This window comes from Quercus lobata, chromosome 8 (genome assembly GCF_001633185.2).
Source record: "Quercus lobata isolate SW786 chromosome 8, ValleyOak3.0 Primary Assembly, whole genome shotgun sequence".
Taxonomy (NCBI): domain Eukaryota; kingdom Viridiplantae; phylum Streptophyta; class Magnoliopsida; order Fagales; family Fagaceae; genus Quercus; species Quercus lobata.
Genome location: NC_044911.1, coordinates 16,319,145 through 16,330,784, shown reverse-complemented (window position 1 = coordinate 16,330,784; position 11,640 = coordinate 16,319,145). Strand labels below are relative to the sequence as shown.

Sequence of the window (11,640 nt, the reverse complement as noted above, 5' to 3'; positions counted from 1 at the left end):
TGGTCAACACAAAACATGTATTTAATTTTAATTTGGGAACCTAATGACATGTACCTAACAACAATGACAACTAGAAAAGTGAATGATTAAACAGGGAAAAATCCTTATTCTCCACCCCTACCAAGTTCATTAAAAAAATTAATATATTTAATTGATGAGTCATAAGATAATGCAATTTAAAGTTCAGGGGGTTGGTTAGTCAAACTAAAAAAAAATAATAATTGAATTGAATTTGTGGTTTTACCTTAGTCAGGTTATGTACCAATAAATAATTTTTAGAGGGGTAGTGTACGAGAAAAAAAATCATATATAAATTATAAAGGTCTTGAAGTGAAGTCACATCTTCACTATATGAAATATGACTATTAAGTAATAATAGCTTGGCATTTTGAATTCAATATGATGAATCTTTTTTTCTTTTTCTTTTTTAATTTTAAAATCAATCATTAGATTATATATTAAAAGAATAGTATGAAATGAAGAGCATTTCCAATTTTATCTGATCTATTGGAAGCCTACAAATTTTTTTCAAATTCTTCAATTTTGTAAAATATATATATATATATATATATATATAGGAACAAAAGTGATGGGACTCTTATCTCTTCTTTATATATTAAGAGGATTCGGAAAGTTAATTATGACTTTAAAAAATTTCAAAAATATCCTCAATCTAATTAGATAATCCTTATTCTTAAAAAAAAAAAAAAGGGTTAAAATTGTAATTCAACAAAATTAAAAAAAAAAAAAAAAAAAAAACTACCAGAGAAACTTTTTTCTTAAAAATTAGCATACTTTCTATCTAAACATATCTCACATAATATAATATAATAAAATAAAATTTAATAAACCAATCATATCCCATTTTCGTTTCCCTTTTTACCCAACCAAACATAGTAACATACCAATAGGTTACTCAACCTACTATACTATCAACTCTCAAACCAAAATAAGCAGTGATCATAATTGTATGGCTTTGAGGGACACATGGTTCATCAAACTCTCGAATTCCATTATTTAATGGCATTTCTACTAATTCAGATGTAATTTTGTGGTATGCACTAAAGTACAAATCAGTGAATAAAGTGGCAACACAGAATAGAATGTTCAGTATGAGAGACAAGATATAAAGTCTGAACACTAGAGCAAGAGTTCCCTTGGACCCTTGCACTAAAGTCTAAACCAAAAGAGTTGTTAAATCCTGAGCAATGTCATGTCATTTTACCGTCCCTCTAATAATGTCATGGAAATTTCATTGGTTGAAACTGGCTCATGCTTCGTTGATGAAGAATCTGCTATAGGTCGAGCCTTTTCCGAATAAAAACCAGGCTGCCTGGGCTTAGGCAATAAACTCTCACTGCTTAACATCAGAACCACAGATGACATGTCTGGCCTATCTTCCGGTCTTTGTTGCACACATAACAAGCCCACATGAATGCAGCGTAGCACTTGATCAGATAATGTGAACATGTCGCCTATAGATTTATCAATCAGTTCCATTGCCTGATCTTCAATCCATAATCTCCAGGCCTGAAATAGGTTGAAACCAAATGTATCAGTTGTTAAAATGGACTTGTATTTGGCCCTGACTATTGCTGGATTATAAGAATAACCGGGGCATTGTATGATTGATAAAGAAGGTTATTCAAAGATTTGCATAGGAAACTATACTATTTAAAACTGCAACTTCATTTGACACAGTATATTAGTACAACAAAATTCTTCATGCTTACAAGTCCAAGAAGATTAAGGTGGTCATCAAAGTGGCAAAATTCCCTGTTCCTTTTCCCACTCACTATCTCTAACACTAAAACTCCAAAGCTAAAGACGTCAGATTTGATAGAGAATTGTCCATATCCCGCATACTCAGGAGACATATATCCACTGCAAAATGTCATTGCTCAGTGAAAGAAATTTAAAAATATCTAGTATAAAACCTATAAGAAGTTAAGTATACTTACTGCGTTCCAACAATTCTTTTGGTCTTGGCCTCGGTTTGATCTCCCCCAAATGTTCTAGCCAAGCCAAAGTCCGAGATTTTTGGGTTCATGGTATCATCTAGCAGAATATTGCTAGCTTTGAGATCTCTGTGGATAATTCTAAGTCTAGAGTCTTGATGAAGATAAAGAAGCCCCCTTGCAATGCCACCAATAATGTGAATGCGGTTATGCCAATTCAGTAATTTGCTTCTTGAGTGATCTGACCAAATTTATTTTCATGTTAGCATTGTCCTAGCTGAATTCTCAACAAGCAATTTTATTAACAGAAGATACCAATACTAAACATGAATGTGATGGGAGTTTGAAAGGTCAAATCTCAAACCAAAAATAAAAGAGTCCAAGCTTTTGTTAGGCATGTATTCATAGATTAACATTTTCTCATTTTCTTGAACGCTATAACCAAGAAGCTTCACAAGATTGCGGTGTTGAAGTTTGGCAATTAATAAAACTTCATTTTTGAACTCGTTCATTCCTTGTCCCGAATTGGTGGAGAGCCTCTTTACAGCTACCACTTGCCCCTCTTGCAGGGTACCCTAAAAATCAAAAGATTAGGAAATTTTTCCAAAGAAGACAGCTTAGCTAGTTAGGATATTTTTGTTTACCTTATATACAGGTCCAAACCCACCCTCTCCTAATTTGTTGTTGCCCGAAAAGTTACAGGTGGCATTAGCTATGGTCATAAAATCAAATACAGGTAACTCCATGTTTTCATTCCCACCTACATAGTTGTAATTTTTCCTTGTGATTCCTGAAATTAAAGGAGATGGATTGGCATGAATAATTTGAATGGTATTACTGAATCAGTTAACCACCTAATCTGATGCACTTCTAAGTTTAAGACTTTCAATTTGAAATTTCTGTGGTAAAATCCATTGTCATGCATCAGAAATTATAAGTTCATGTTTATAGCTTTACCTTTGAAACTAATTTTCTTCTTCCACACATATGATATTACTCCAAGTATAAGAATTCCCATGACTAGTAGTGCAGAGCCGACTATGATTCGTACTTGTTTTATTTTGCTGGAATGCCTGTTTTTCTCACTATTATCTGAAAATGAGAAGTAGAGTCAATGAATGAACATATATGTGACTTTTGTTCAAAATTCCTTAAATCACAATTGAGTTGGAAACTAAATTCTGTTATTACCAGCTTCATGAGTACCTGCAACTTGCCAGTTATAATTCTTGAAAAGAGAATTTATACAGAATTTATCTTGAGCTTAAATAGGAATAAATAAGGTGCATAGAGCAGTAGGGCCCAATACCACAACATCCTAGTTTCTGTGGAGCCACCAGGTCTCTCCCAATTTAATACTGTTTTTAGAATTCTATATAGCTTGCAGTCATGTCAGAGTTCCCCAAACAAGCATCCAAAAATTAGTCATTAGTGTTGGTTCTTATCCAATTTTCTCCCCCCAACCCCCACGTTCACCCTGAAAGCATGGAGGACTAGGTTTGAATCAACACATGCTAGCATGTTTGAAAAGAACCAATTGCCTGTCAACTCAAACAGAGGACAATAAAACCTAAGCTATGAATTGGATAGGAAAAATAAGGTGTATAGAGCATTAGGGTGCAAAACCACAACATCCTAGTTTCCGAGCAACTACCAAGTTTGTCACAGTTTTCACACTGTTATTTCAATTCTATATAGCTTGCAGTCATGTCAGACTTCCCCAAGAAAACACCTAAAAGGTCTTCTTTAAGTTTAATAAATTTTGTTCTTATCCCCTGAATGAACATATGTTAGCATGTTTAAAAAGAACTAATTTCCTTTCAACTCAAATCAGAGGATTGTAATCCAAGCTATGAAATGGGAAGTTATGGTTGGTTGGTGCTTAAAGGTGTTTAAACTATTAAATAATTTGGAATTCTACTATGGTGCTTACTTCATAGGTTAGGAAAGCTAACTAAAATGTGTGGGGCATTGATAGCTTGCTTTGAGTTTTTACCATTGAAGAAGAAAACCCAAATTAAACCCCTTCCGGCAGCTGTTAAATTCCAGCACTTCAAGAAGTCAAGTTGCATTTAAAGTCCTTTCAATTAAGGCCTAGCTCTGACTGAGAAAAACCCGGCTGGTCTCTTACCCTATCTTTGGGTGGAGGACTGGAGGGAGATGGGGGGAATGGAGAGAAGAGGAATGATACAAACCTTCCATGTAGTACCAGAGTGTAAGGAAAATGCAAATGTAATAAACAGTGCTCCTTTCATAGCAAAAATAAGAAATTTTCTTGTAAGTCTCCTATTATTTACTTTTTTAACCCAGCAAAAGGGAGCTTTCATAACTCAATTTTAGAAGAGTCTTGTGCAAGCTGGGGAATCCCTTCTCTGTAGTTTGCAAGAATATTAGTTAGTGAATTGTAAGGGATTAGGCCTGATGGTTGGTTATGAATTAGGACAAGATGGCTTAGATTTTCTATAGCCGCTAGATACTGAGTTTGTTCTATAAAGGTGCTGTGCCTTCAGCCCAGTAGTGGCTTGTTCTAGCCTGTATTACTTCCTTCTTTGAATCAATTCACTGATTCATCACAAAAAAAAAAAAAAAAAAAAAAAAAAAAAAAAAAAAAAGAAAAAAAAAGAAAAAGAAAAAGAGAAAAGAAAAAAGAAACAATTGAAAACCAAGCAATTTAGGCGTTCAATATGTCCACAATTTATAATAAAAGAGCAAATCCAAAGAGAGCAAATATGAAATAACAGGAGTAAAAAGTACCTAGTTCTGAATTGGCCAGCCTTATGTATATGTCTTGGCCGTCCTGGTCTACTCTTATATCATTCAGGTTACCGAACCAAAGCAAGCAGCCACTTCCTTTTTCCCTGATATCTAAATTTGAATATGCTGTGCAAGAACAGTTTTTCAAACACAATTTCTCACATTCCTCGAGGCTCATGGTTATATTAAACCATGAAGAAGATGTGTCGGGCAATTTCACATTTGTGAATTTCAGGAAGCCATCTCTATTGCATTCCAATGGAGTCCTTCGAAAACAACCATCAGACCAATCTACTGAATTCCAATTTTTTGGAGATTTGGATACAAATCCTTGTAAGCATGCACATACTGGAGAGCGATTGGCATTGCAGGTAGCATATGCACCACAGTAGGCATAATTTTCACACTGATCTACCTGGGATGTAGAGTAGATCTCCCAGCTGTGTGTCTGATCCCTCCATATGAGCCGTCCCCAAACACCTGATGGGTAAAATACAAGTCTTGAAAAGACTGAACTATTCACAAGTGTATACACATAATATACCTCAGTTTTGTTCATCACAAATTCATACTTGAATACTGGATTTGGTCTTAAACGAGGATATCCTGAAAAACTAAGGCCATTCCATGGCCCTCCTCTAGCCTTTATTTTATCTCCCTTCATAGAAACTTGCTGTGGTAGCCCATGAGTATCTATCCGTAAAGAAAACTCACCTTTAGCAGGATCGTCTGTGCTTTTCCAAGATGTTAAAAACCAGTCTCGACTTGTTACAAAGTTCTTTCCCAACTTCATTCCTGGCATCAATGTGTCGCAAGGATAATCAAAGCTCTGCCACAGTAAGTTCTTCGAGCCATTGTCATTTCCATCTTTCACAACAAGATTTCCTGAATCCAACAGCTTTACTACTGGACTTGCTGCAGCTCTCGACGTATTGGATGACCAAACAGTACTATTTGTGTTGTTAAAAAGAACAATATCTCCTTCATTTGTAACCTTCAAGACTCCTGAGCGATTAGCAATTGGAGTCTCTCTATTGGCTACCCATACAACTGCGTCAGTAGATATCCTATACCATATTCCCAAGTATCGGCCTTTTGAATTGCCTGGACTGAAGAATCCCAGTTCAAAGGTTCCACCAGCTGAAACTAAAGTCTCACCGTCTCTGATGGAATGGCTTGGAATGATAGTGTCTATCGTAGCAGAGAGCCTTAAGAAGGATAGTAAACAGAACACAAAAAGAGGTTTGGTTTCTAACATCGATTGTCTAATAGTCGGCTTCTTTGTTCGGAGAAAATATTGTGTAATAATACATACACAAGACCCTTGCAATGCATGGAGTAAGCTATACGCTTGAATGATGTTTGGCCAATTCAACGGCGAAGCCAGGGGGGCGGGCGGCAATAAACTCCTTGACACTCAAAGCTTCAACAAAAACTGCTCCAAAATTTTCTTCACTTGACATAATTATCAGAAGAATTTGCCCCCCAATATTGAAAAAACAAATAATGACATAAACGCACTCTTAAGTCTTAAAGTTCCTAACTTCAACAAAAATAAAGTTGCTAAAGCTCCTTGACACTAAAAGCTTTCATCTTTATCTTGACCCACCTAACTGCACTTAATTTTATTTTATTTTATTTTTTGGTTTTAGTTAAAAGCATACCTTATTTATCCCAAATTTTATCCTTTTTCACGGCATTTCAAATTTTCAATTAGTGGATCATATATTTTACACAAAATACTAGCAATGTTATGAATATTGATTCGGTGTCTATTCTGGTTTCTTTGTTGGAACGGAATATACCGATACCGACTTGATATTGGCCTATTTCAGTGTACATTCTAGAATAATCACTAATATGTATAAAATAGTTATTTATATTATAAATATTCAAATTGTTAAGAAAATACAATGTTTGACATTTGGAAAAAAAAAAAAAAAAAAATCCATTGTATAAATAATGCACCATCCAACAAAGTAGAAACTTCCTATTACTTGCAAAAGTTTCCCTCCAACCCCCATAAATGTTATCTTTCTCTAGGAGAATTTATTAGTTTTCACTTTTTACCATTCCCTCTTAATTAGGGTGGGTCATCTTTTGAAAAATAAATTACCATACATGAGTCCTATCAAGTATTAACTTCATCTACCACCGTGTACCTTTGGCACAATGGTCACTTTATAAGTATAAGTGCTTATAGGGTGTGGGGAGCAAGGGACGGGGTTCAAATTTCCAAGAGGGAGTTTCACACACATATACACTTAGATTAGACTAGAGTAGAATTTCAATTTCTATTATATATATATATATATAAAAAGTATTAATTTTATCTTCTTCTTTGTATTTTTTTTTCTCTCACAGACTAGTGGCCTCTATGGCTCCTTCGTTTCATTTTTTCCCCCCTTTTTTCCCACTAGCAAATCTGATCCACTATTTTCCTTCTACAAACATCAACAAAGTAAACAAGTAAGTTACTTGTCTTTTCCTTCTACTCTGAAATCATATGTTGCTTTCAATTTAAGGAGATGAAAACCTTAGAACCCATTCTAGCCGAATCTTCCATTTCGGCTGGTATTTTCCAAAACACACCAAAATAGCCCCAAATTTTGTCCGAGGTAGAATAGAGGGGATTATCATTCCGGTTTGCTTACCGATACAAGATTTTCGAATGGAACGAAATTCAGAACATTGCAAAAAAATTAAAACTACTTAATATGCATGTATGACACTATCTTTTTTTCTCTTGCTTCTCTTTGCTTTTTAACAGTTTCAACCATGAATTTTTCCTATAAATCTAAATTTTAATTACTTAGGGGAATAGAGAAAGAATTGTTTGATTTCTATATTTTTTTTTAAAAAATGTAAAACTTAGACATAGTACCTTAAGTGCATAGTGAATAAATACTCAAAGACATGAACTCACTTTAAGAGAATATCAATAGAAAATAATCATTATTGTTATAATGATCACAATATAGTAAAATGAGGAAAAATAAGGAATTGATGGAGAAGAGAGAGAAACTATTTGGCAACAACTCATACATAAAACACCTTTGAGATCTATTTTATTCTTATAATAAGAAGTTTAGCTTAAAAATAAGAGTAGTGTTGTAAGGTAATGAAGGTTGATTAATGTATGGACCGGGACCTAGGTTTATAATAGGTTCAAGGCATGTATAGTGTCTATCCTTCTTGTTTGGATATTATAACAATTTGGTTTTCTAACAATTTTGGGTAATATGTTGATAAAGCTAGCTTTATTGTGCCTTCTCAGGAGAAAACAACCCCTAAAGTTCTAGCTAAACTAAAGGAATTAAGTCAATCAAAATTAGACAAGGTTAGATTCTATTTTCATGGTGGAGACAATTAGGCCAAAATTTGGGGTAAACAAGCAAATCTGCACATATTCTCTTACGCTCATAGATTTTTCTAGTGTCCCAAGCTCACTTAGCAAAGTCCAAGGGGAAGCCCAAATAGGCCCACTCTTTACTTCTCATACCACACTACTTCAAATTTCCCATTAATTTTTCATGGGCTTGGATCTTGTATGAAAAATAAAATACTACAAATAGAGATAGTGGGCCCAAAAGGAATTGAGCCTTATTTGGTGTGGCTTGTAGAACCTTTAGAAAAACTAGCTATTAACAACTTTAATTTTTTCCTAATTCAATCCTTCTATCTATGGGTGTCCACAGATTAGGTCAAGTTGATTTTGGATTCAACTTGGACCTAGTGGGTGGTAGAAAAGTAATAGTTTGGTCCAGGTTAGTTGTCCAAAGGCGTTGGTTAGTTTTTGTAAAAATTTGATAAATGGTGATGATGAGCTTTCTTGTAGATCTTGTCCAAGATCACGAGATCTTTGCCATATTTTGTCAAGGATTTATGAGATCTCCACTAATACTCATTGGTTATTGTGAGATATCCACCAATCTAGGCAGAGATTCCAATGTAGATGGGTTTTTTTTTTTTTTTTTTTTTTCTTTCTTTTTTTGGTTTGGATCAAATTTGTCAAATTTTGAAGAAGGAATCCCTCTACTCGACCTATCATCATTGGGTTTTGAAGGAGGAAACCTACTGCTAACCACTATAGTCACCAAATTAGTTGATTTCTCATTCAAGTTTGGTTGGATCCATCGAGTGATCTAGCAAATATATGAACAACCTTACTTTTGTCTTTCATTAAATGGGTTGCCATTAAGTACACATAAACAGCACAAATTTTTTTTCTTCTATTAATAAATCTTTAAAAACCAATAATACTTTTTTCAAAAAAATAGGGTAAATTACAAAGTTGGTCACTGTACTTTACATTATATTTCAATTTGATCCCTAACATTTTAATTGTGTCAATTTGGTCCCTAACTTTTCTGTGTCATCTCAATTTGGTTTCTGTTGTTATCCCTTGGATGAAAAAGTCTGAGGTGTCAAATGGAATAATATAAAATTGATTTACCTACTACATCAACTGTCAATTGTACAACCACATTATATTGAAAAATAAAATCAAATTTCAATTCTCTCTCTCTCGTAAGTTTTGACTATCCTAACCTCTTCATGATCCTTGTTCTGGGGAATTAAAATCATTTTGCCTCTCCTCTTCATTTATAATACCCAAGATTTCCATTCCACAGGAACACCACACAAATAATAGAGCAATGGAACCCTATGTGAGATAGAGAGAGGAGTATTTAAGAGTTATTGTAGATGCAATGGCAATCTTGATACTCTCCAATTCATCCCTAATACCCATAATTTCCCTGTGGATACCTTCTACCATCGGAAGGGAGAGTTAGGGATTAGGGGTTGATGCCATGAGAGTGAGAGTGAGAATGAGAGGGAAGGTGAGGGTGATTCGGTGAGGTATTAAAGAGAGAGAGTTAGGGATTTTAGTTTTTTCCTAGCTTAACGTGAATTGAAATTTGGTTTTTTGTTTTTTAATATGACTAGCTGTACAGGTGTCAGTTGACATGTCAAAAAAAAAATTTTTATTTGCACCATTTGACATGTCAGACTTTTCCATTCAATGGATAATGACAGGGACCAAATTGAGACAACATTGAAAAGTTAGGGACCAAATTGACACAATTGAAAGGTTAAGGATCAAATTGAAATATAATGTAAAGTATAGGGACCAACTTTGTAATTTATCCAATTACTTTTATTTTGAGAGAGAGAGAGAGAGAGAGAGAGAGAGAGAGAGGGAGAGAGAGAATACTCAAAATAAAATTGAGCAACAGTCATACCCACAATTTCAAAAGTCTTCTCCTTTAAAAATATGATTTTTGTTCACTATATTTAAGTTTTTTTTTATTGGTCTATATTGATAAATATTTGGAATACATTTAGATTTTATGAGGAGATACACTTCTACCCATTCTAATCCAAATACCAATTTTCTATACAATCTATCTCTAAAATTTCACAAAATCATCAAACTCTATCGTCCTCAACATTGTACCGTATAATTAACAAACTAACGAAGCAAATCCCACATCATACAACTAACATTTTAAGAAAAATTATAGAATACTTTAAGAGTACCATAAATGTGTGTTCCTTTCTCTTATATGAATTGTGTGTTACACGCTAGATTTGTGATACTTGTTAGGATATATGTGAATCATGTTAGGAACATATGTCAATATAAAATTGGCTAATCCTTTGACAAAATACACTTTACTTGTAATTGAGTGGATCTAAGATATGTTTAATATTTCAAGGAACAAGGTTTCAAGTCCAAGTGTTAAAGCCATTCAAATCTATCCAAGAATCAAGTGAAGAAGTGCCAGACTTTAAAACTCGATAGCTAGCTCGACAGATAATATCTATCGAGGTTTAAAAGGCAGCCTTTGCTGATGCTCGACAGTTACTCAATAGATACCCTATCTATCGAGATTTAAGAAAATCAGTTTTTCAGTTCTGATTTCACTCAAATCCGTGTATAGATGTTGGGGCTTTCTTTTCTCACAACCCTATACATATAAAATGATTGTTTTAAGGGCCGTCACAACTAATGCACATCAATGCAATAGTTTTTCACAAGCATATTACAAACTGGAGACATATGCCCTAGTTCATCTTTCTCTTAAAGAAGCTGCTGCGTTTGTACGCCGTAGGGTTTTGTAACCAAGGAGTTTTGTAATCTTTATCATGTTGATGAACTGAAGAACTTTACAGCCAACATATTTCTTAAGTTGGTGTGTAAGTCGCTTACTAGGATCCGCACATTGATTGGTTAGTCATGTACTAGGAGCCGTGCATTGAAAATGAGAGATTATCGCTATTAAACAAGTCCAATCGGGTATTGGGATAAGGGTTCAACTGTAGGTTGGTATAAGGTACTGTGATTCATTTACTTGTAACTGCTTGTTGTGATAATAGTAAATTCTCGGGTGTGGTGACTTTAAAATCACCCGATGGGGTTTTTACTGTACAGATTTTCTCCATTCAAAAACAAATCACCGTATCAACTTTATTTTCCGTTGCATATTAACTTAGTTGGTGATTTGTTTGTGTTGCCATGCGTATTGCATGTTAATTAACTTAATTAATTAACTTGGTTAATTTATCACAAGGGGTCAATACATTCTTAGCCTATCAAGTGGTATCAAAGTAGACACACTTTGATTAGGTTTTAATTTTTCCTGTGTGATCCATTGATCCCTGTTTGTCATGGATAGAGGATAATCTCTTATTATACCTTCTTTATTTGATAGCACTAACTATGCATACTGGAAAGTATGTATGAGAGCTTTCTTCTAGTCATTAGATGAAAAGGTGTAGCAAGCTGGGGAGATAGGCTGGACCAAGCCAAAGGAAGTGCCGACTGATTGGGATGATGCTAAGATCAAAGCGGCTAACTACAACAGCAGAGCATTGAATGTCTTATTCAGTGCAATCACAAATGAGGAGTTCAAGAAGATGT

The 11,640-nt window shown here is 34.4% G+C and overlaps 1 protein-coding gene across 3 annotated transcripts; it reads right to left on the bottom strand.

Moving 5' to 3' along the window:
* Positions 1 to 1,030: 1,030 nt before the first annotated feature.
* LOC115958312 (G-type lectin S-receptor-like serine/threonine-protein kinase At4g27290) lies at positions 1,031 to 6,202 on the bottom strand. Of its 3 annotated transcripts, none has more exons than XM_031076712.1 (7): positions 4,713 to 6,198; positions 2,916 to 3,050; positions 2,603 to 2,748; positions 2,323 to 2,533; positions 1,962 to 2,199; positions 1,734 to 1,884; positions 1,031 to 1,530 (listed from the first exon to the last, which is right to left on the bottom strand). In XM_031076712.1, exons 1-7 carry the CDS (start codon positions 5,968 to 5,970, stop codon positions 1,222 to 1,224), a joined length of 2,448 nt encoding a protein of 815 aa, XP_030932572.1. In that variant the 5' UTR covers positions 5,971 to 6,198; the 3' UTR covers positions 1,031 to 1,221. The 3 variants fall into 3 exon arrangements, with proteins under 3 accessions (XP_030932572.1, XP_030932573.1, XP_030932574.1); XM_031076713.1 differs by having other exon boundaries at positions 1,401 to 1,530; positions 1,858 to 1,884; positions 4,713 to 6,201; XM_031076714.1 differs by lacking the exon at positions 1,734 to 1,884 and having other exon boundaries at positions 1,401 to 1,530; positions 4,713 to 6,202.
* Between the last annotated feature and the right edge of the window lie 5,438 nt (positions 6,203 to 11,640).

Coding starts and splice junctions, on each gene's coding strand:
- LOC115958312 (XM_031076712.1), bottom strand. CDS start 5,970: ATGTTAGAAACCAAACCTCTTTTTGTGTTCTGTTTACTATCCTTCTTA. Junction 2,749..2,915: donor GAAGAAAATTAGTTTCAAAG/GTAAAGCTATAA, acceptor CTTTAATTTCAG/GAATCACAAGGAAAAATTAC. Junction 2,534..2,602: donor GGTTTGGACCTGTATATAAG/GTAAACAAAAAT, acceptor TTTGATTTTTAG/GGTACCCTGCAAGAGGGGCA.